The sequence below is a fragment of the Aspergillus melleus genome (assembly GCF_016097325.1).
Source record: "Aspergillus melleus strain CBS 546.65 chromosome Unknown contig1, whole genome shotgun sequence".
NCBI classification, from domain to species: domain Eukaryota; kingdom Fungi; phylum Ascomycota; class Eurotiomycetes; order Eurotiales; family Aspergillaceae; genus Aspergillus; species Aspergillus melleus.
In genome coordinates this window covers 4,315,674-4,339,577 of record NW_025763370.1, presented here as the reverse complement: position 1 = coordinate 4,339,577, position 23,904 = coordinate 4,315,674, and the positions used below count along the sequence as shown (strand labels likewise).

At 46.5% G+C, this 23,904-nt stretch overlaps 3 protein-coding genes across 4 annotated transcripts; 2 read left to right on the top strand and 1 right to left on the bottom strand.

Moving 5' to 3' along the window:
* Window positions 1–273: 273 nt before the first annotated feature.
* Window positions 274–5,519, bottom strand: LDX57_001542 (uncharacterized protein; the record flags this gene model as incomplete). 2 transcript variants are annotated; one of them, XM_046083184.1, is made up of 11 exons in its annotated part: window positions 274–615; window positions 692–1,169; window positions 1,276–2,614; window positions 2,669–2,831; window positions 2,894–3,654; window positions 3,705–3,938; window positions 3,994–4,128; window positions 4,201–4,345; window positions 4,396–4,622; window positions 4,702–5,230; window positions 5,268–5,519. In XM_046083184.1, the coding sequence occupies 11 exons, from the start codon at window positions 5,517–5,519 to the stop codon at window positions 475–477; spliced, it is 4,404 nt and encodes a 1,467-aa protein (XP_045939141.1). In that variant the 3' UTR covers window positions 274–474. The 2 variants fall into 2 exon arrangements, with proteins under 2 accessions (XP_045939141.1, XP_045939142.1); XM_046083185.1 differs by having other exon boundaries at window positions 692–2,614.
* Window positions 5,520–7,628: 2,109 nt separating this feature from the next.
* LDX57_001541 (uncharacterized protein) lies at window positions 7,629–8,451 on the top strand (the record flags this gene model as incomplete). Its single annotated transcript, XM_046083183.1, has 2 exons — window positions 7,629–7,992; window positions 8,063–8,451. The coding sequence occupies 2 exons, from the start codon at window positions 7,629–7,631 to the stop codon at window positions 8,449–8,451; spliced, it is 753 nt and encodes a 250-aa protein (XP_045939140.1).
* A 12,547-nt stretch (window positions 8,452–20,998) lies between these two features.
* On the top strand, window positions 20,999–23,217 carry LDX57_001540 (uncharacterized protein; the record flags this gene model as incomplete). Its single annotated transcript, XM_046083182.1, has 8 exons — window positions 20,999–21,130; window positions 21,179–21,275; window positions 21,341–21,364; window positions 21,421–21,813; window positions 21,862–21,914; window positions 21,970–22,114; window positions 22,161–22,750; window positions 22,822–23,217. The coding sequence occupies 8 exons, from the start codon at window positions 20,999–21,001 to the stop codon at window positions 23,215–23,217; spliced, it is 1,830 nt and encodes a 609-aa protein (XP_045939139.1).
* Between the last annotated feature and the right edge of the window lie 687 nt (window positions 23,218–23,904).

Here is a 23,904-nt window from a genome sequence, read left to right as displayed (position 1 = left end):
CCTGGCTGCCGATCGGCTGAGTCATCCGGCTATGTCTCCGCACGTGCCGGCGGGAAATGCCAAGCCGCCGGGGAAGAAGATAATCGCGCTCAATCATGCCATACTCGGGCTGGGCTTCGACTGTTTCAGACTTTCAGCATATTCGCAATACTCTTTGATGCCTCTAGGTATTCAGGAGGAGACGGTATGGAGCTAGTCTGCGGGCAAATCTTCATGCCCGATCATTGCGCGGGAAATGTATCTTCAGAGTGTGATCTTAGATCTATATGCAAGCAACATACGATCATTGAAGTAAATTTTTGGGTTTGCAGAAGGCAAACCACGAGGACGACAGGGGGAGGTAGCAAAGTTGACCCATAGTATTGCCATGCTCAGTACTTTAGTCATATTCCAAATACAGTGTATCCAGGAACAGTAACGACCATTGGGACTGCGAAAGAATCCATAAGCATCAGATAAGGACGTTTACCTGACCTACGGAGTAGATGCTTCTGACTTCCCATACATGCTACGAAACAGACCGTCCTTCTCCAGAAGCCTACTCGGCGTATCAAACTCAACCAACCGTCCGGCCTCCAAGACCGCAATGCGATCAAAATCAATGATCGTACCTAGCTACAATCCCCGCAGTCAAGCACATTAGCAACCGAATTCACGTAGTATACCAAATTCCAGAAACGAGAAAGCTTACCCTATGAGCAACACTCACAACTGTACACTCCGAAAGCACATCTTTCAGGACTCGCTGAATCCGACGATCCGTCTCCACATCGACACTACTCGTCGCCTCGTCTAAGATAACCACCTGGCATCCACTCCTGCTAGCTCGCTGTTTGAGTAGCGCTCGAGCCAGACATAGTAGCTGTTGCTCGCCCTGTGATAGAGGTTGGTCATTGAGGATGGTATTCAGACCGCCGCGGGTTTCAATAGCCTCCCAGACGCCGACCTGCTGAAGTACGGAGGTAATTTCTTCGTCGTTGGCGGTGCCAGTCAGGTCCACGTTATATCGGATGGAGCCTGAAAGGATGAAAGGGTTTTGGGGGACAGCAATGAAGCGCTCCCGGATTGTTTCTGGGGAGATGATACTTGTGTCGAGCCCGTCGATGAGGATTTTGCCGTAGGTCGGGTTGACGAGACGGAGAAGGGCGAGGATGAGAGAGCTTTTCCCACTGGATTGATGAGAGGTTCGTGAGTAATGATGGTGGAATTAGACGTGCGATATTGATTGATAGAAAGAGGAGAAATGGATGGAAATGTAAACCGGCGTAGACTCACCTTCCAGTCCGACCGCAAATACCAACCTTCTCGCCTGGAGCAATGGTCATCGAAACATCACGTAGCGCGGTACTGCCGTCCGCATAGTTGATGCAAACACCCTGGATATCAATACCGCCTTTCTCGGGCCAAGCCTCAGACAGACGCCGGCCTTCCCCGACGAGATATTCAAACGGGGTATTCTCAACAAACGATTTGACCCGAGCGATGGCCCCAAGGGAAGTTTCAAGTTGCGTCCATGAAGAGATAAAGGAAGACAGCAGCTGATTGAAACCTAAGATATTGTTCAAGGCAACGCCCAGCAGGCCGGCGTTCGTTTTATCACGCAATAAGACCGCCAGTGTCACCACAAGAACTGCCAGCGCCATGACCACGAGATCCAAAACCAGATTCAGCCATCTCTGAGCGCAGATGAGCATGTAGTATGGTTTTTGCGACGCATCTAAATGTTTCACGAGCATATCAGTTGAGGCCGACTGCCAACCAAATGCCCGGATAGTGGGCAGTCCCTCAAGAGTCTCGACGAATTGAGAATACAAGGGGCTTTTAGCCTCTAGGTCAAGGTACCGCAACTGGCGACTGGTCTTCAAGTAGATCTTTTGCAGCACGTAGAGAACAGCAAGGGCTAAGGGAATCGTGATGGCCATGTATGCGGAGCCGGTGGCGATTAAGCCAATGGTTGCAACGCATCCGAAGAAAGACTGACCCAAAGACATCAAGGCAATCGGTAGAGCGAGGTCTACCAGGGTCATATCTTGACTGAAGCGGTTGAGGGTAATGCCAGTATCGGTGGAGGCGAAAAAAGACAAAGGTGCACGGATTACGGCATCCAGTAGGAACTGATGCAGGCGAATGGCGGATCTCGGCATCAGTTCTAGGAAGACGACCCAGATGCATATCATAATGAGCAGCGAGGCAGCCAGTGCAAAAGCAACGTAGACGGATAAGTATAGTGGGAGCTGACTGCTGTTTGCCTGAGTCCACCAGCTCAGCCAGACTCGCGGGAAACTCTCGGCAAAGGCAAGAAAGGCGTGAGCGACAAGGAACAGGACACAAAGCAAAGGGCCAACTGCTCGGGCATAATAAAGGTAGACAGAAAAGTCACCAATCTGTCTGGTTCGGTCTAGATCCTCAATATCATGGATAGGTTCGTGCGCTGTCGCAGAAGATGTTTCCAGTATTTGGTTGTGGGTCGGATCGGCGTGCTGCTCGAGGCTCACATCTCCGATGCCGAATAGCTGCGTTGCACTTTGAATTGCGTTCTTGGATGTTGTAAATTGCTGCATGCGACCATCTGAGCCTAGTGAAATCACATTATCCGCAATCGCAAACAGTCGCGCTACGATGAAGGAGAGACGTTAGAAATTACTCAGTTAAAGCACATAATACTTACGGTTATGAGTAGCTAAGATGACCGTGATGCCTAGCTGGCGAAAAACTCCATCATGCGAGAAAAGTCGAGCGGTAACTGTCTCCTGTGTTCGCATGTCCAAGGCGCTAAACACGTCGTCAAGTAGAGCGATATCTCGGCGACTATACACAGCACGGGCTAACGCCTGAAAATAGATGTCAGTAGAAGAACTGGTAGCTTTAGAGTAATAGCGCTATAACGGCTCACCACTCTCTGTCTCTGCCCTCCGGATAGAGTAAGACCTTTGCTTCCTATTTCACTCTGGTCGCCTTCCGGCCAGCGACGTATGTCTTCTTCCAAACAACATGAGTAGATGGTCGTGTGATACCAATTATCATCCACTTGATGATCCTCTAGACCGGTAATGCTTTTCTTGATAGTGGTATTGAGAAGCCATGGATCTTGGCTACAATAAGATATCATCTTGCATCCCACGAAGACAGTTCCCGATTGAGGGTCAAGTTCACCAAGAATAGCTTTGAGAAGGGTTGTTTTGCCAGAGCCGACAGGTCCAGCGACAGCCAGCACGCTGCCACGTTCTATTTGAAAGGATACATCAGTAAGAGCGGCGGGAGTTGCTTTTGGTGAAGGCGAAACCGTCAGATTGTTCAACCCGACGGCAATGCTAGCTTCCCTCAGGTCCGGGGCGACCGTGAGCGTAATTGCTTTCTTGCCCGCATTATAGGAAGAATCTGACGTTGTTGAGGGAAGGAAATTGCCTTGATATAGTCGATTGTCTCTTATCGATTCTGCCACCATGTACTCGTGGATACGTTGGAAACATCCCATTGCCGCCGCCAGCTGGGGTACGACGGCAAGCAGCTTCTCAGCGGGCGTAGTGACGAGAGTGATCATGCTCAAGGCGGTAAATGCTTTTACAGTGGTTAGGGACTCGCCGTTCTTGATATTTGCCTGAATTGCATAGATAATGAATGTAACAACAGGGGACCATATTCGAGGTAAGGTTGCTGCCACTGTTAGTTGTGAGATTTGAGGGAAAGACTGAGACTCGGTATACCTATGCCATTCAGCCACATTATACCTTTGAAGAAGTCGCGAGAAACGGTCAACTCATGTTCACGAAGTTGCTGGAGTTTCTTAGTTGTCGGGTTCGAAAGACCTGAGATCTTTGTGGCTTTGATCGAGCCCAATACCGAGGACGTAGTCTTGACCCTGTCCTGAATTTGAAGGTTCCAGTTCTGTTGGTTCTTTCCGATCGTGTTTGCCACTATCTTCTGGCCTCCCAGACACACTGAAGGGCATCAGGAGTCATATTTTTGACACTGAAGAATCCACACGTTACATACCTAACATCAAAACCAAAGGAACAACGCATGTGGCCCCGAGTTGTATGCCCAGTAATGATAGACCAAGAGCCACCTCGACTGTGCGTGCCCATACATCGTTAAAATTCTCTAAATGCTCGATTATCCCGTCAATGTCTGGCGAGGGGCAGATTAGCCATCGTGAATGCACTGTACTTGTGGAGTGCGTAGGTTTAGTGCCCTACTGACCTGTACTCATCAAGGTGAGCGCAGCACTCCCTGTGTAGAGACCATCTTGAAGAGTCAGAGTTTTGTTATAAATTAAATAAATCATGGCACCACGAAAGACTGTCACGACCCTGGAGAACCGTTGTTTGTAGTGAACGTTCGATACCTGGTGCTTGGGGGTTAGTTATAGGGCAGCCTTATGATTTGAGATCTTACCGCAATGCCAATGTAAATCAGTAATGTGGCTCCGATCAGGCCATAACCATGATTGCGGTCTTGCGATCCTCCCGGCTGATCAACATATCGAATAGCCGTCATGATTAGAAAGGGCTGGGAACAGGTAAATCCTATCATGCACAGTCGAGGAAAGACCACAGCCAAGAGCTCTTTCCAAAATGTGCGCATAAAAGCCAGCGGCAATGCGAACTTGCTGTCGATGCTGCCTGGGATGCTGTTAGCCCTGGGAATACGTCCTACATGCATGACGATGCGTGTTGATAATGAGGGAAAAGCATGTCATACGAATTTTTTCCCACGTCCTTTCTAATCGCCCACCGGCAGCATCTGAAGCGAGACCAGGATCAAGCTCAAACAGGTCTTGGGCCCCCATGAGCTTCCGATATCCCGTTTGAAAGAGCCCATTCAACCACCAGACGAAGCTTAGATTGAGGATGCCACTTGTTGCCTCAGGCGGATAGTCCTTGTAAGGGGACTTCAGATAGAACTTTTTCTCTCGCGTTTCCAACACTAACATAGTAAGCTTGGTCGCAAGGACACAGCTCTGGACTGCTGCAGGCGCGACGGACTGAGTCAACCATAATGTGCGAACTTGCGTTGCATCAAGAAACACCGAAAAGAGAAGATACAGAGCCAGTATTGTAGACGGCCTGTGAGACTTTGTATCTTCGACGCACGAGAGTACCGCCATAATTATCGCATCACAGAGTCCCAATGCAGCGGCGACAACGGTGGTTGGGATTCCAGTCGAGGATGAAACGGCCCATACTACCACCAGGGAGACGTGCAGGGCAAGGTTGGCCAACGCAGCGACCTGTAATTGTTAGTTAAACCCCTTTAATCTAACGAACAGTCTCATATGCGACGGGCGCTCGGACCGATTTTGGAATATAGTAGTACTGGCCCGAAGTGGTCCTGGAGGCGCGGTGGAAAAGATAGAAAAGGCGCGGCAGTGCAGCCATAAGAAAGATCACAGAGGGGATAATGGATAGAATTATTTGCTCAAAAGTGAGCGTGAAATCAAACTCTCTCAACCGACTGCTTGGCCCAAACATCTGATCAGACAGGGCCTCCTCGTCCGCAAGGGTGGAATCGTGAGCCATAATGAGTGACGAAATTTATGATTCGTTGACAGCGGCATCAAGCAATGCGAGAAACATGCGAGAGGGACAGTAGAGATGGATTCGGTTTCTGGGGCGGCGAACGAAGTAAATAAATAGAGCAGTCCCGAGTGCGAATGACGCGCGTAGACATGCTGCCTAGGGAAGACAGACAAAGAAGATCTCGCCTGATTTTTCGTCATCCCTGTCAGCGAGCAAATTTGCAACCAGCGTCCGTAGCAAAATCATAAGAACATCTAGTGACTCTTGATCCTGCACCAGGTATATTTTATTTGTACGAAAATTGGGAAATTGGCGGAATTCGATGCCTAACTGTGGAAAAGCTCTGAAGCCCAATGCCTATCAATCAATACTGGTTTGTGAGCGGAGAAAAGATCAGCCTCAGCTCCCTTCCTGGAAAGGCCTGTCGCAATCCTAGCCGCCCTCTGGAGTAGGAAATCCTTTGATGTTCAAATCCGAATGGGATAGTCTGCCTCTTCCTAGTTCCGAAATTCTGTTCTGATGGCGCTAGAAGGAAGATCGATGGTAGACCAATAAGAATGAAGGCGTGTATAACTTGTAGAACAGTTCTATGCAAACGCCATGTTTCTAGATGATTCCATACGGCGTACTGCTGGACTTGTCGTTTGTTATGCCGATGGAGCTAGGTCAGCAACCTATTCTGAGAGCATGCACAGATTTGCTCTACAATGGCCGTTGTTGCAAGGGTTTTTCGATATCCAGGCTCCCTCCGTCGTGCAAAGATTGTGCCATAATATTTCCTTTCTTTGGAGAGGATTTAATTCTCCGGATGTTAGAGAATGGGTATAAAGTAGGCCTTTAGGTGCCCTGACCTGATCGCAATTCCAACCCTCTTCAACCTCCTTGACTCCAAGAAAACCTCATCAACTTGGGTACCCATTCCACGTCTCCAACCCCAGTATGGCGTTCAGACTCAATATGTGTGTACTATCTCCCCCGATTCGAGTAGCCTTTTACTTACAGTTTCTCTGCTAGTGAGGTATGGCAGCCGCTGTACATAGGTCCCTTCCATGTCCCTGCGGGGACCAACATTACCAACCTTATCGCTGTTTCCCCTTTCCTACTTCTCCAGCTCAGCGGAAACATACCCGCATTCGGTCGCAGGCCATTTTGATTGAGGTTCTCTTGTGGGGTGCTAGGCCTGATGACAGTGTGGAAGTGGCAGGAATCCTTGACAGGCTGGAGAGGGCTATTGGTTGGAGATATATCCAAGGCCACATGGGCCTCGCTTGATTTGGATCTATGAGCCCAGGTGGGTTCCCATCCTTCTAACCGAACGTTGACATTTTCGTTCTTTCGTTGGAATGGACTCATGTTTCTAGATTGTTTTGTATCATTTCTGTCATTTTGCCGGAAAGGATTTTCACGCATGTTTTGCTTTCTAGATGGTTTTGTATTATTTTTGTCGTTTTGTTAGATTGGGGTCTCGCGCATGTTTTGGCTTTCACATTGTATCTTATGATTTCATGAATTTGATTGTACATGGTGTGCTAAGTCAAATCACACGCGATTGGGGCGAGAAACTTGCCATGCATTGGCCGTAGATTTAAAAGAGCAATATCTACTAGAATGACTACCGACTATAGGCATTATAAGATAGCTAGGTGTTTCAGTCTTCAGTACTTTCCTTGGCTTGAGGAGAGGGGCAAATGCAACACTGCCCCCGACCTGGTTTAGAACGCTAACACACATCAAATAATAGGATCGTACCGTGTGTTCACAATATTGTGTTCATATGTATGTGTTTGCACCCTTGCCTGTGCCAAGCCTTGGCCCATCGAGAGTCTCCCTGCGGAGGACAAGGCTGGCTTCAAGCCTTCAAGACGATCGGGGCTAAAACGTGAGACAAGACCAATGATCTTAGCCTTGACAGTCCCTGAGTTTGCTTCTTAGCCAATAACCACTCAACCCCTCCCCAGAATGGTTGCGTGCCCGGCCATCGTCGTTCTTGGGGTCTTTTTCTCCTTTGGCCCACCTGGCCCTCTGGTTTTTAACCCACAGCTTACCTAGAACCCACCCTTTTGATGAATCCCCTGGATCATCGATCCAATCTCCGCGCCACTATACAGGATGTCTTCGAACACGAGAGATGGCTGGGCGGCCCGTCGAGCGGGCGGGTGTTTTGAATCGGAGAAAGAGAAGACCACGTGGGACGAATGGTGGGCATGCTGTCCACCAGGAACGCAGTCCTTTACAGATGGCGATAACAATTCAGGCTGCGGAATTAAAGGTCCGCCCGAAGAGACACCGACGCTATGCGCCAATTCAACCTTGGTTCTTTGGTCGGATGATACCGGTTACTTTTGCTGCGACCCGGATCAGACTGGCTTCATCACGGACAAGGCCTGGAAGGGGTGTGCCCCAAACGATGAACTAGATGATGTTCATCGTAATAAAACCTTGACTATAGCCAACAAGGAAGGCAGATCTCCTGGTAAGCAGCCGTTACAGATCCTTGCGTAGTGACCATGAAGAGCTTTGGCGGCAGCTAACACCATCTAAAGAGCCGACTACTACTTCAAGTTCCTCCACAGTGTCCTCAGAACTCTCGACGCCCACTATAACGTCGGACCCCTCGTCGTCTTCCGGGACACCGTCTTCTACGCAACCTGCAGAATCCTCGGGCTCGTCAACAGATAAAGGCGCGATTGCTGGTGGCGTGGTCGGCGGGTTCTTCGGTGCCCTGGTGATCGTTGGGATGGTATGGCTTTTCCTTCGCTGGCGCCGTCGCCACGCAACGGCAGAGGGTAAAATTTCATCGATCTCTCAACCACTTGGACCAAAGAGTTCGCTACCGTCTGGGGACGGTCAATACACGTCGTCAGAGCTGTACGGTGATCCATCTCAGCATGAGTTACCGGGAAACCATCGGCCTCGCCACGAGCTCGCTTGAGCCAAATCTCCAGCCAGCGGAAACGGTCAACATTCGAGATTTACCGCAGTATGATACCTAAGGAAGGCGTTCCTATAATGTTTTTGATTGTATTATCTTCGAAGGTTATATAGACTCGTGTTCGAATACTGTACCACTTGTGAGAATCCATAACGTGGTGTTGCTCATAGTCTTCGATGCTTATAGCGCTTGTATGTTCACGATGTTTTCTCTTCACGCAGCCTAGGGAAGAAAAAAGTACTTACCTATAAACTCAAGTTCAAACATCTCAGAAATAAGGTGAGTTAAGTAGAATATAGGCTGCTGTCATTATCGATATAGTCGATCAATATCTGCACAAGCAAGTTCTTTCAGTTCGAACATCGATGATTTGAGGGATTATATATATCACTATACGTACCTGTTTTTCTACATTATCGTAAATTTCCTATTATAGATATTGCCGTTTTACTGAGGGCGCTCAGAGACTTGTTTAGTGAGTAATTTATATCACAGCTTATCGCTTAATAAACACTTAGTAAATAACGTAATTCCCAACCGAGCGGGCCACCCCTACCCAGCGGGCCACCTTGTATTCCATATAGATCACTACTTTTTTATATCCAGATATCTCAATAATTACAAAAGATAGTTATTGGCTATAAAGTAATTTAGAATACCTATACTTTATATAGGTTAGTATATATTTTTTTAAAACTTTCCTATACAATATTTAGGTTATATTGTAAGATTATCAAAAATTACAAATAATACAAGCGTAATATATCTTACCTGGTTATACAGTGATTAGAATCAGCTTATATCATAATCTATAGTCAATATAGATACTATTATCTTATATGTTAAATTATAGCTTATTTAGTCTATTGGTTGTTGAGATATTCAAGTATAAAAAAGCGTTAGTTTATATGGGATACAGGGTGGCCCGCTCGGTAGGGGTGGCTCGCTCGGTTGGGAATTACGTTACTTAGTTAACGTATTTCACAAGCGAACGTGACACACAAACGAACGTGACACCGCCAGCCAATTCCTGCCTATAGGGTAGATACTATAGCTTTTATCAACCAAACAATCAGATTTCTATCTAAAAATTAATTGGGAACTCGATTAGGACATTGCAATCGTTTATATCCTAGATTATGACAATCGCTGCAGCGCGGTGGCGTTCGTACGCGCGGTCCAACTGCAGAAAGCGCTAGATCTATAGAAAGTGTATTTTGACCTTCATCAATCTCATTCTCGCGCTGAAATCGCTTTAGACCTTTTTGAAGTGATGAACCCTTTTTTATAGTTAGCTATCTAGTAGACTTGTTCTGTCTTTCGCTTTCCCATTCATTATTAGCACGATGTTTGCGTATTTCTTCCTTTGCAAAAAAAAGCTCATTAAGCGTTAATTCATGACCTTTAATGATCTTGTCCAATCGCGCTTCTATCAAAGGTAAAGGACTATGGACGCGTTCCTTAAGCAGTCTCTTTGCTGCAGAAGCTTGCTTTTCCAATTGTCTAGTTGTGTAGGGTATTTTAGACGTTAAATCAGTTGATCGACTGCCTGAAGGAGTAGGGGTCTTTAATTAAATATTTAACTTGCTAAGCATCTTATCTGAATTGAAAGAAATCAGATCAGTAACTGCAAAATTGTTCTAAATAAGCTTTGCTGTAAAAGCAAGGTCACGGGCCGTTGCAAATATCTCTAAAAAGTCAAACTTTGTAATATGTCTGACTTCTAGATTTGTCTTTTGCTTCACGAAATCGCCGTACGCGTCTTTTAGACCTCGAAAGCAGCCCACATCTAGAAGCTGGAGATTGTTAAAAGAATGTGGAGGCATGCAGATAGGAATAATATTATTTTCACTGCATAATTGATCGAATTGAAGCGAGAGATAACTGCCATGACCATCCATAACTAAAAGGCGGTATTTCCCAATCGTACGATAAGTAGTCATAAAAATAAAGAAATATTCTAGCCAGCGAAGGCCTATCTCATTAAAAATCCATTCATTAGGACTAATTTCAAGCCTAATATTCAATGAAAGCTTTGATTTTTCATACCAATCCTCTATATGAACCTTTCTTTTGAAAATAACACACGGAGGAAGCATCCAACCAATAGAATTAATACATTCAATCGAAGTAATCCATTCTCGATTGCCTGACTGTACAACACGCGCTTTGCTATAATAATCAACTTTAGTAAGTACTCGAGCATTAGATATTAGACTCATAGCGAAGCCAATCTCGTCGAAGTTGTAGATATCCTCCTGTGCGATCTCATGTTGCATTATAGTGATTTGTACACGATCAAATCACTCTTTCATCACTTTAAAATCTTCGCATTTAGCGCGTCGATAATCATATCGTCGAAAAAAGCAGGATTTTATTTCAGAACGGCATTTAATAAAATTGATAATCCAGTTCACTCTGACTGTGTAAGGAACATAAACCATTGAACGTAGGTATGTATTAGCAAAGAATAAGCTGCATGGGTTGCAGCAGCTGGGTGTGGGCAGAAGCCCCTATTTATGATACTGCCTACTACCAACATGACTGCCAGGAATCGGGAGATTCCTGGCGGGAAGTTCCATACGGAGGGATCCTACCGGCAAGTTCCTGGGAACAAGCCGGAAGGTTCCTGACACTATTTCCCCTAAACGGAGGCGTGAGGTCCCTCGAGCGCAAACACAAGCAAATAACAATAAAAAATGCCCAAAACAGAACAAGAAAACTAGCCAGTTGAGGAGGCCGTCGAGGCAGGAGAATCAAGGAAATATGGCGGCGGCGGCGGCTTATCAGGATGACGAGCGTGATAATCCAAAATAAGGTCGACAGAGTGTTTAAAATCATGCCACGGTTGCCACGGCGGGTTCGAGTTCCAGTCTTCTCAGTTATCTTCAAACAAAGCTTTATACTGCGTACCCTGCCGTGTCTCCCGGCAATCAACAACTTCACGAACGATCCACTCTTGGTGCTCCTCATTGGTGTCCGTGTTCATGATCACAACGGGTTCCTGAGGATCCTCATACTGACCTGGGTAAGCCGCGTCGGTCGAAGGGGCAAGGCGTAATAAAGAGGGATGGAACACGGGTGTGATCCCGGCTGACAACATATAGTCGGGTAGAGCCAGTTCATATGCCTTGTTGTCAATATTCCGAATAATCGGTCACGGACCGAGCGCTTTTGGTGCGAGAGACTGGCTTTCACGTTGTAAACGAAAGTTGCGAGCATTCACATAGACGCGGTCACCTAGTCGGTAGGCTGGATGGGGCTGGCGGTGGACATCGGCATGCCGGGCGTAGGATTCCTGAGCCCAAATAATCTCATTGCGAAGAAATTCTCGAATATCCTCAGTGCGACGAACCAGTTTATCAGCTGTCTCCATCTCGGGATGCGTGGCATGTGGCAGGGACCCAGGCGGCTCGGCCCCGGTACGGGGGTGGAAGCCATTATTTGCAAAGAAAGGGGTCATGCCAGTTGTCTCAGAGACGTGATCATTAGCCGCGAGCTGCGCATCCGGAAGAAAATCGACCCAGTCGTTCTGTGCGAAGTTGATATAGGCGCGGAGGTAGTTCTTAAGGCCCTTTACAGCCGCTTCAGATTGGCCATCGGTCTCGGGATGATATGCAGTTGACATCTTGCCTTTAACCTCATACTGCGCGCAATAGCGCTTCCAAAAATGGCTCGTAAAGGCGCTGCCGCGGTCAGACACAATCGAACGCGGGAGGCCGTGTTCAGAGAAGACGCGTCGATGCATAACCTCTACAAGCTTATCTATCTTCTTTGTGGCCAACGGTTCAAATATCTTAGCTTTAATCAACCGGTCGACCACGACAAGAACATTGTGAAATTCCTGTCCGCGGCGACTGCAAGGCGGTAGATCCTCAGCCAAGTCCATAGAGAGGTCAAGCCATTTGCGCTGTGGTACTGGAAGGGGACGAAGCAGCCCCTGTGCTTGCACTGTGCGGGCCTTCGCGCGTTTGCATGTGGCGCAGAAGTCGGTATACTGATGAACATCTTTCTTCAAGCGAGACCAGTAGTAATAGCGAATAGCCGCTCGATACATGCCTTTGGGTCCTGAATGGCCTGATAACCGGTCACGGTGCAGAGTCTGGAGAATCCGATGGCGAAGTGATTGATGATCAGGAATATATAATCGCTCGCCGATCCACACACGATGATTTCGGACAGTAAGATCGGCCATAGAGAGTCGAATCCCTTGTTCAAGCACAGCCGGAGGGAGCTTTCGCTTGCCTTCATCCTTAGCTCTCATAATTGCCTGTACTATTTCATCATTCTCGTAGGCTTCCTCGATAAGGGTCTCCAGGGGCACCTCATCAGGCTGCTCAGAAGGAGCTGTGGAGGGCTGCGAGGCGGACGGTTCGGCGGAGTCTTCAGCTAGCTGATCATCGGGCTGGTTGTTCAACTGGTCGGACGTTTCTAGGGGGAGCTCAAAATCCTCGGGGGTGGAAAGAATCTCCGGGGGATCGCTAAGAGCCGTTGATGCGGCGCTATCAGGGTCGTTGACCGGGATAGAGGCATTGCGCGCGCTACGGGTGACCGCGAGGAGGTCCTTTTGAACTGCTTCGTCAAGGTATTGGGGCGGGAGCAGGGTTTGAAAGCGTTCCTTTTCGCGGGCATCATCCGCCCCCTGTGGTAGATCCTGAGAACGCCGTGTCAAAAGATTGGGTTTCTCTCCTTGCTTTCCGGGCCGATACATGATCTTAAAGTTAAATTCAGAGAGGAATTCGGCCCATCGAGCCTGTCTGCGATTCAATTGTTTTGTAGTCATAAAATGCTGCAGATTCTGATGATCTGTGTAAACCTTAACAGGATTTTCAGGAGATGCACTGGCCAGCTCCGGTCTCCAAGTTTCAAAAGATCGAATGATTGCAAGAAGCTTCTTATTATAGATCATATAATTGGTCTCTGCAGGAGACAACTTCTTTGAGAAAAAGGCCACAGGATGTAGCACGCCATTATGCATCTGCGACATTACTCCAGCAGTTACATAGTCGGAGGAATCAGTTTCGATCCATGTCTCGAGATCGGGATCAAAATGTGCGAGTATAGGGACTATTTGAAAGGCTTTCTTTAAGTTCTCAAACGCCTTGTCGCATTCCGATGTCCAGACAAACGGCGGGTAGCGGACGCGGCGCGCCCCTGACTTGGTCTCATAGGTCTCACTGCCCTTAGTAAGGTCAGTAAGAGGCCTTGTACGGTGCGAAAAAGCTCGAATAAAGCGGCGGTAAAAGCCTGCAAAATTGACAAAGAAGAGGACATCTTTGATCGATGAAGGAGTCTGCCATTCGCGAATAACAGCTATCTTAGCAGGGTCCATGCGAATGCCTTCTGTAGTTACAACAAGGCCTAAATACTTGACTTCTTGGGTATCAAAGTCGCATTTGTCAATGTCAATTTGTAAACCACGGTCCCGTAAGCAGCGTAAAACCTTGAGAACGTGCTCTATATGCTCCTCTTCGCTGTCACTGAAGATTAGGACATCATCCAGGTAAGCCGTGCAGAATATATCGAGATAGTCAAGCAGTGAATTATTGATATAACTCTGGAATGAAGTTGGGGCGTTGCAGAGACCGAACGGCATCACTAGGTATTCAAACTGACCATATCGGGTATTGAATGCAGTCAGCCATTTTTGGCCCTCCTTAATGCGTAAACGGTTAAACGCGTGAATCACATCAACCTTACTAAAGATCTTGGCTTTTCGAAGACGGTTCAAGGTCTCGTTGATCAGTGGGATAGGATAGCGACTCTTGACTGTAAGCTCGTTCAGGGCCCTATAGTCGACACAGACGCGCAGTCCACCGTTTGGCTTGCGCACAATAAGGATGGGTGCTGCGGTTTGTGAGGAGCTTGGACGAATAAAGCCTTTGCTAAGCTGTTCCTGAATATATTTCCAAACAATGTCTAGTTCTTGTTCAGTCATCGGGCGGTAGTTCTTTGCAAACGGAGGAATAGCGTTCTTAATCAACTGAATGTCATGATCCTCTGGTCGGTGCGGGGGCAGGATATCAGTCTCTTGCTTCATAAAAACGTCAATCACAGAGTGATATTTCTCAGGGACCTTCCTCTTTAACTGATCTAGCGTGTAGTCCTCCTTATTCGCTAGGAATTTGTCAAAATCCTTTGGGCGTATCGCATTCGTGGTAGACGCGCAAAAGTGCTTGCGGCCATCTCTAGGCATCACCAGATAGCCATGGTTATCCCGGTGGCTCACGAGAGAGATAAAGCGTCTAACAGATACGAGCGAGATGCTAGAGTCGGAATCCGCCGTCAACTGGGGGGTAGTCTTGCTCATCAAGGCCTTGGAGCCGCGGACATGAGCGGTGCAAGGGGTACCTTGGGGCAGGCAGCCTTCCGCAAAGCAGTGAGGCGAATTGAAGGTCAGCGTGCGGTTCTTGAAGTCGATCTGGAGATTGTGCGTGGATAATTAACGGTCATCCAGTATAATCTGATAGCGTGCCAAGGGGGCAATATAGGTTGTCAGTTGCTCTGTGTGGCCGTCGATCGTGCAGTCGAATAGGGCCATCTGAGTCACGGTAAAATAGAGGGAGCCGTCCGCGAGATGGAGCGGAATCGGTGTCGTTAGGTCTATAGTGGGTAAATTGAGGGTGCGTACGAGAGAAGGGTCAATAGCTTCAATTTCACTTTCATTGTCTATTAAAATTGGGATCGTTTCGGGTCGCTTCTGGAGCTGGGCCAACACAATTAGGTGCCGGCCGCGGCTGAGCTGGCTTTTTAATTCTAATGTTAGCGAAGATAAGAAACGGTGACTTTCTTTTGGATCAGGTCCCTGGTCACGACTTTGATCAGGGATTACTCTTTTCCTGATTCAGAAGCTTGATCTTGATCACCAAAACCTGTTGCAGTAGCAATCTCGTTCACAGAGCGATGGGTGTTGAAAAATGGGCAACAGAAGTTAGTTGCACGATGATTTGAGTCACGGCAGTTCCAGCAGCGGCCAGTTCGGTTTAGAACATCTTTGTTTTCAACAGTGAGCTTCTTAGGGCTGCGCTGCGGCTCGAACCACTCTCCAATCCAGTCATCTGGTTTAGTATTTGAGGGAGGAAAGTGAGGACGGCGATTAGTTCCCGCAGGGGGGTTCGAGGCCGAGCCAGAGGCGGCAGCGCCTTTCGAGGGTGTTGTGGTGTCAGATTGGGGTCTAGACGAGGTGTCAGTATTATTCGAGTTACCAGACTTGTTGCCAGAGGTAGACGAGGCATTGTTACGAGCTCTACCAAAGGTAAAGTCGACTTCCTTGTTGCCGCGCTCTTTGCGTCGGGCCATTTCTAGGACTTCAGTTACGAAGTGGAAGGTCTCGTGGCTGAAGGCCTTGTTAATATACGGCAAGAGGATGTACTGAAGCTTGATCACACAATCTTCCTCGGGGGTTTTGGCATGGATCCAAAGAGGCAGAAGGCGCTGATAATAGGCAGTCACCGATTCATTCTTATTTTGTTTAACAATTGTCAATTCCCTCTTGGCCTCTCCCTTCAGGAAGTGGATGCCCAAATACATCTCAAGTTCTTTCATGAAGGCCGGGTAGGTCATGTTTTTCGTGTATGTGGCATACTGGATCATAGCCTTGAAGACGTCCTTGGACATATATTTCAAGGCGTATAAGATCTTGAAAGAATCGTCCGGATAGAAAGCGCTGTCGATGCGAAGCTTTTCATTCACTGCGAAGCGTCATATCGAATAGAGGTCAGCATCGTTCTCGTTGTTATCTAGGGAGAAGGTCGGCTTCTCTTCATGAGGGCGGCCAATGTCGGTAGCTGCAGTTTCAGCAGTGCGTTGGTGTTTAGAATGCTGAGGTTCAGAGCGTCGGGACTGGCTGCTAAAACGCAAGTTGTCGTGCAGATTGCCAAACAGATTGTCTTTCACACTTTGAATAGGCTCTTCGGCTCTGTAGCTATCTTCATCCTCAATGGAGACCCACAGGCCCCGGGGCTGAGAGGTCTCAGGCTGTTCGGGGGCTCTGGATTGCTTGGGGAGCTCAGGTTGCTCGGTGGCAGCCCTCAAGTGGGCGACCTCCTCTTGCAGGTGAAGAACTGACTGGCCGGCTTCCGCGAAGTTCTTCTTATAGCGCTCGGCGCGGGCACCCTGCATGTGAGCTAGTGCTTCGGTCTTGCCTTTCTCCGCTTCATGGGCTCTTGCCTGTTCTTCAAGGAGCTTAATCTGCATTTTCAACATGTCGACTTCCATACTGTTGGAGGGTGTTTCTGTGGGATGGCCAAAGATAGGGGCCTCAGAAGGGCGTCCAAAGAGAGCACGGGGGGCTTCAAAGCTGCTACTTTCACCGACATCTCTGCGACCCAATGTAGGGAATTCGAAAGACTTTCTCTTGCTCATATCAATATTGTCAAGGTCGAAACGGGTACTCGAAATTGGGGCGGTCGCGATAGGGGTCGCTTCCGGTTCTGGCTGGGTGCTGGCGAGGATGGCTTTTGCAACGACTTTTGCTTTTGCTGGCTTCTTCTTTACAGCCGTGCTAGGAGTCGGAGGTTCAGCGGGCTCGCCGCGGCTCCTAAGGGAGTGCTGCGAGGTCACGCTGTTGGCTCTGCTCGAGGCTCTGCTGGTAGGGCGATCCATCCTAAGTTCTAACGGGGTCCTGGTGGGGTTCTGATAAGGTTCTAGAAGGGTTCTGGAAGGCTTTGGCGATGCCAAGACGGTGCAAACAGGTAATCAAGTAAAGAATCAAACAAGGAATCAAACGAGGTTCAAACTGGTCAATCGATGCAGCTTATTAGTGTAAGGAACATAAACCATTGAACGTAGGTATGTATTAGCAAAGAATAAGCTGCATGGGTTGCAGCAGCTGGGTGTGGGCAGAAGCCCCTATTTATGATACTGCCTACTACCAACATGACTGCCAGGAATCGGGAGATTCCTGGCGGGAAGTTCCATACGGAGGGATCCTACCGGCAAGTTCCTGGGAACAAGCCGGAAGGTTCCTGACAGACTGATTGAATAAGTGTAATATCGCGGCCAGCAAAAAGAATATTAGTCATTTTTTGTGCATCTGATGGCTTAAAAGAAACTTCACGTCGATCTAGCGATAGAATCCATCATACAAGCGATTCTTCTTCATTTTGAGTCATTTTATGATTGTTGGCGCATATTTTTGAGCGCGAAATTCTTCCGCTAAGTCGACGACTGAGAGTTTCATGGCAGATATGAAAAACACGCGCAGCTTCACGAATACTGCGAATTTCTTGATTTTTCAAAACAACAACAGCAAGTTTAATTCTGTTTTCCCGTTCTGCTAATTTTCTTGAATTTTGATGCGCTTTTGGAGGCATGATTGATGGTTGAATTAGGTGAGGTTTTCCAACGCGTCTAAGTTGCGGGCGGTGTCACGTTCGTTCGTGTGTCACGTTCGCTTGTGAAATACGTTAACGTATTTCACTACCGAGCGGCCACCCCCTACCGAGCGGCCACCTCTGTATTCCCATAGAAAATGGCTATTTTATAGACTTGAATAACACAACCACAATATAATCCTAGAATCTATATAAATATTATAGTATATAGGTAGGTATCCTTGGTATAAAAAGAGTTTTTTTTAAGAATTTTAAATATTTTTTCAAAGCCTATATAGTTACCTTTGTTATAAAATACAAAATTACGACTGTAATTTATATTACCTAAATTATTAGGCTTTATAAAGACTTAACGATAAAATTTATACATTATACGAAGTATTATAATATATAATACTAATTCCTAAACCTTGAATAATATATTGTGGTTGTGTTATTCAGGTCTATAAAATAGCCATTTTCTATGGGAATACAGAGGTGGCCGCTCGGTAGGGGGTGGCCGCTCGGTAGTGAAATACGTTAGTGCTTAATCTATGCTTATTAAACGGTAAGTCGTAAATTCTGCTATATTTATCTCTCATTTATTTTGTACAGATAGTTCGATTACTATAATAGATAAACAGCTTTCAAGATTTTTGAAATTATTAAATTATTATGAATAATAACACAAGTACACACATGCCATAAAAAGTTTCTATCTACAGAGAAGCTACTTTGCAATGAGAACAGAAAACCCACGTGCCAAGGCATCTTTGAAGACCAAGTCATGCGGTGCCACCCCTATTGATCTTGTAACTAGGATAGAAGACAAAAAAAAATCGTATTATTAAAAAAAAGCTTACTTGAAAATTATGTAAATTTTTTGACCTTAAGATCTGATAAAACAGAAAGGATATGGCCAGGTTAATCAATATTGGATCGCTTGAAAGCTACTTGTACTGGGATCTCTGTTTGATATTTCCTTCTGTATTCACAGTGCACCTACAATTGGGTCAACTCCTTAACATATAATTCTTGTTTCCTAAAGTATTCGCGGCACCAATAACTTCAGCCATATTGCTGTTGTCAGCGGCCCGGGTGAGGTTATAGTTAAAGACCTTATACATAGAGCCGGTGACGGTAATGGAACCGGAATTAAAGAGATATCAGGTGAACCTCTTATGTATACGGCCTAAATTCTACGGCTTATCATAATTACTAGATATCTAGTATACGGAAAGAATTACGAGCGTGCCTAGGTCGTCACACAGATCATCTCCAGCTGAGACAGTCAACTTGGTTTGATAACAGCAGAAAAAGTACAGATATAGAAGACATGTTTCGCAGACTAAAATCGTGCACCAAGTAAGTAAAAGACAATACAAACACTTGCGGCCTATGTATTATGGTATAAGGGGAGACAACAAAAGCTCTGCACAACTAGGATCGCAAGGAGAGAAAGATAAAGCTCTTTTACTGAAAGTAGGAGCCTTTATCCTCTTCCCTTTATCCTCTTCCCAGTTAGAAACCTACCCCTAACAATTAATAGAAACTTGCCATCCGAGATTGCACATACTGTGCAGAGTTTCGCTAATTCCTATTTAACGACCCGCCAAGTAATACAGGAATCACCATTCATACTCACCTTTTTGAACAACTAGACCGTCTTAGCCTTAAACTTCAAGCCCACAGATGCAATGAGAATCTGGGACTTTTTTCGGACAGTGACTTCAAGGCTCATAGTAATTGAGGCTCCGGGGGCATAGAGTACGTTCTTATTGAAGACCGGAACCTTTTTCTCCGCTTTCCCATCCCACTCTTGGGTATTTGGCGGCGGTTCTGGAGGTGGAAAAACACCTCGGCCATTAGTGAAGACTTCCAACGAAATAGAGGCGCTCCCTCTTGGTTGTTCATCTTGTTCAGTTGGTGGAGCTAGCGATATCTCCCTAAGTTGCATCTTTTGATCGCTTCCGGGGGTTATTGGGGGTGGTAATGCAAAAAAAATCGATATCGATTGATCGGCATCAGTGTTATTCCTAATTATAATAGTGCCCAATCGCTCGTTTCGTTCTAAAGTAGTTTGGTTATTCTTAATAGCATCCGTATAAGTGCTAGCAGGAACAGCAATATATTGGTTGTCGTTTGCGTTCATTGTCGGTGGAGTAGGCGGTAAACTCAAGACTGAGGCTGTAAATCCTTATAGAGACCTCTATTAGTTCATAGACAAAGGCTTTAATTAAAGAAGCATCATTCTTACAATAGTCGGGAAAGCTTGGTAGACCAATAAAATGGAAAACGGAAATATCAAAGAGTTTTCTTGGGTGTTGAATAGCCGGATATTGAAATGTATATCATTGAGTCCGACAAACACTGCATAGAGTCCTTAGAGCTCTGATATATGATACTAAGTGGAGAGTTTGACAATCTATATGCGTCATTGAGAGCAGTCTATGCATCATTAAGAGCAGGCCATGGTGCGGTATTAATGGCTGTTTTTCCCGTTTTCATACGAATATGATCAACTGAAAACGTCTAGGATCACGTACTCGGAGAAGTAAAGAAAACTTTTATATCGTGTCGTCATTGGCGAAGGTCGTATGCTTCATAGGATGTTGTTTCCGTTGGTTTCAGTTGGACAGCAACGTAGCATAGGGTCAGCTTCTCATCTCAAAAGAGGGTCCGAGAAAGTGAAAAGCACAAGATGAAAGTTCTATTACTACTACACATACTTTTCCGGTTACCCACAATAATCACCAAGAACTGTGCAATGCAACGTTGGACAGTGCCATTAAGTTGGGGTAACGGCCCGTAACCGTCCGCCTCCGTCATCCGCAACATCCGCTCGTCCTCTCATACTGGGGCTCCTCATATGTCTTAGGAGATATCGTTGACGTAGAGACTGATTCCCGGTATATCGTATAAGCAGTAATAGCACATAAAAATAAAGGATGTTAAAAAGCGGCTTCTACCACACAGCTCTAAACTCCTATACATGCCTGCTTGATATAACTCCACACTATTTCTTAACAGAGAAAGTCCTATTCAAAATGCTTCTGGGCCGCTATTTTACGGCCGTTATTAATTTCTTTGGCTTCCCGTCATCCCTCGGACCACAGCAGGAGGTCTTAGATCATAATATACCTCCGGTCCATCATGATATTCATAGTTTGGAATTTACTCCTCCTGGTGTGGGAGAGTTAGAAAAAGATGCAATCACATGCAAATATCCCAAGATGGTGGACTACGAATTTGTGAACAGTCCGCACGAGAGAGGACAGTGGCTGGCGCATAGAACCGATACCGCAGAAAATTTCGATATCAACACTAACTACGAAAAGAAATGGCCCAAGGGAGTTCTTCGCCAGGTAAGAATCTACGGCTTAGATACTCCATCTAAGAATTAACACAAATAGTATCATATTACCATTCACGAGGATAAAGTGAACCTAGACGGGGAAGACTTCCCTCATGCAAAGCTTATCAACGGCCAGTGGCCTGGACCTTGGATTCGTGAGTTATACGATCTACTTTAGAAAATCACAGGAGTTTATTAGGCTAATAAACTCGCTGCACAGAGGCATGTTGGGGTGATGAAGTCCGTTAGTATTAATATGCCTTGCATGCACCTTGTACTATTACTAACTGAAGTTTACAGAGGTGACGGTAACTAATAAATTGACTTATAATGGTACTGCAATCCATATGCACGGGATTCGGATGCTTGATAGCCCCCTTAACGATGGGGTACCTGGTGTCACCCAATGCCCTATCCCGCCAGGTGACAGCTTTACTTATAATTTTACCGCGACGCAATATGGGACGACTTGGTATCACAGTCATTATAGCCTACAGTATACGGATGGGGTGCTCGGTCCTCTTACGATACACGGCCCTGCATCGGCCAATTTTGACAACGCGATTGATCCGATCATCTTGGGGGACCATAATCATCGCAGTGCATTTGAAGATTATTACAAGGAGCAGCTTGCGGGCAGCAAGCCGGGTCGCTTCATTCCAACAATGACGAGTATTTTGATTAATGGCAAGGGTACGTTTGCGTTGCTAAGTATTAAGCTACGAGCTGATAATATTGTAGGCAACTACGCCGGTGTCCACCCAGAAAGACTATATACTAAGCATGTAGAGCCAGTAAGGTTCTATCCTAGTGAGATTATGAATGAACTGTTGCTAACGATATCAATAGGGCAAGAGGAAGATTCTAAGATTAATTAATACATCAACGGATTCTACCTACATATTCAGCGTGGATGGCCACGAGCTGCAGGTGATCGGAGCGGATTTAGTTCCCATCCAGCCATATACAACTACGCAGATAGCTATTGGAATTGGTAAGCGTAAATGAATCAGTATTATTTCCTGAGCTCACCACACCAGGCCAACGTTACCATGCTATTCTGCATACAAAAACAAACGAAGAGCTGAATCACGATGGAGCATATTGGATTCGAGTCCAACCGGCCGCCGGATGCCATAACTTTGAGACCATGCCCGATGCGAGACAAGGAATCCTCTACTATGGAGACAAAACGGCAGAGCCCCCCATTCCCACCACAATTGCCCATCGCTATAGTCCAATTTGTCGGGACGAAAAGCAATTGGAACCAATCCTCGAATGGAAGATTCCCGAAATACCGAAACAGATCGACAAGACAAAATTCTTCAATGCGACTGTCGCGCTTGATAAATGGCTTCTTCCTAAGGAGTATGAGAATGATCCAAAGGAAAAGCAGAAGGTGAATGACTGGGAATTTCTGGACGACCCTGCTTACGTAGATTATATGGGACCCACAGCCTTATACCCAGACGGCCCAGGGGGGGACGGGGAATACCCCAAAAATGCCGTTATCCACAAGGTCAATAGTCGTGGTAGTGAGGAGGATGATTGGCAATACATGCTCATCATCGGCACCAATAGCTGGAAACCCACCCCCGGTGGGAGGCGCCAGACCCCCGCAGCACACCCTGTAAGCGAGGCCCGAATCTTCCCTTTGTCTCTTTTATAATTTTCTGGTCGCTAATTCTCTTTACAACTCAGATCCATCTCCACGGTCACGATTTCGCGCTTCTAAAACAGTCCAAAGTCCCGTATAACGATACAGATTGGCGTGATGGTCTAAACTATTTTAACCCGCCTCGCCGAGATGTTGTGCTTTTGGAGAGTAACGGATATATCGTGATTGCCTTCAAGACAGACAACCCTGGTTCTTGGGTCATGCACTGCCACATTGCTTGGCATGCATCAGCTGGGTTGGCTATCCAAGTCTTGGAAGATGTTGACAAATTCAAGAATCTGCTGGAAAATAGAGAGAAAACACCGGCGTGGCAGATTAGGCAGAGGGGTAGAACATGTGACAACTGGATCCGGTGGCAAAACGATATAAGCAAGCACCACGATCCCGCGGGTCGATTCCAGGATGATTCTGGGATTTAATCGGGAGAATCCTCTTCTTGTTATCCGCCTCACTTGAATTGGTCAAAGCGCATTGACAAGATTGACAAGAATTGCGAGAGTCAAACTTATCCAGGCCCCGTCGACTCTTCTGCTATAATGTCTAATCATGCTCACTTTACCAGTTCAATCGCTTTACATGGTCTTGGTGTCGTATAATTAATATGCTATGTAAACCTATTACAATATTGTCTTCTCCTACTGGCACTACAAACTCCGGACGGTTGTATCATGTATCGCCCGGAGAAGCAGGCTGCTTGGATACTGACTACTCTTCCGCCTGTTCAGCTTGATACTGTGACGGCGCATTTCGAGTTTTTAATCCCGCCATAGTGTACACGAACGCATCCATCAACGTGGGCAATAATCTCAGACAACACGAGCAGCCATGGGATTCGAATACCCTTTTTGCGTATATATTGAAATGAACCCCTTGTTCGGAGTACTGGTTTCACTACTTAATGAATATTACTTATGGCTCGATGCTCCGTCGCCCCCATGTCCGGTCGCACTTCAATGCGAGGAGTCTCACCGTCTTCACGGGAGCATTATGTCATTGCACGGCAGCAAATAGGACTCTTTCTGGAGGATAGGTTGTATCCGTTCAAAATCGCTCTCGTGAAGCAGGCGCCAGGGCACTCTGGGGACATTCCACTGGCTATCGCAAGC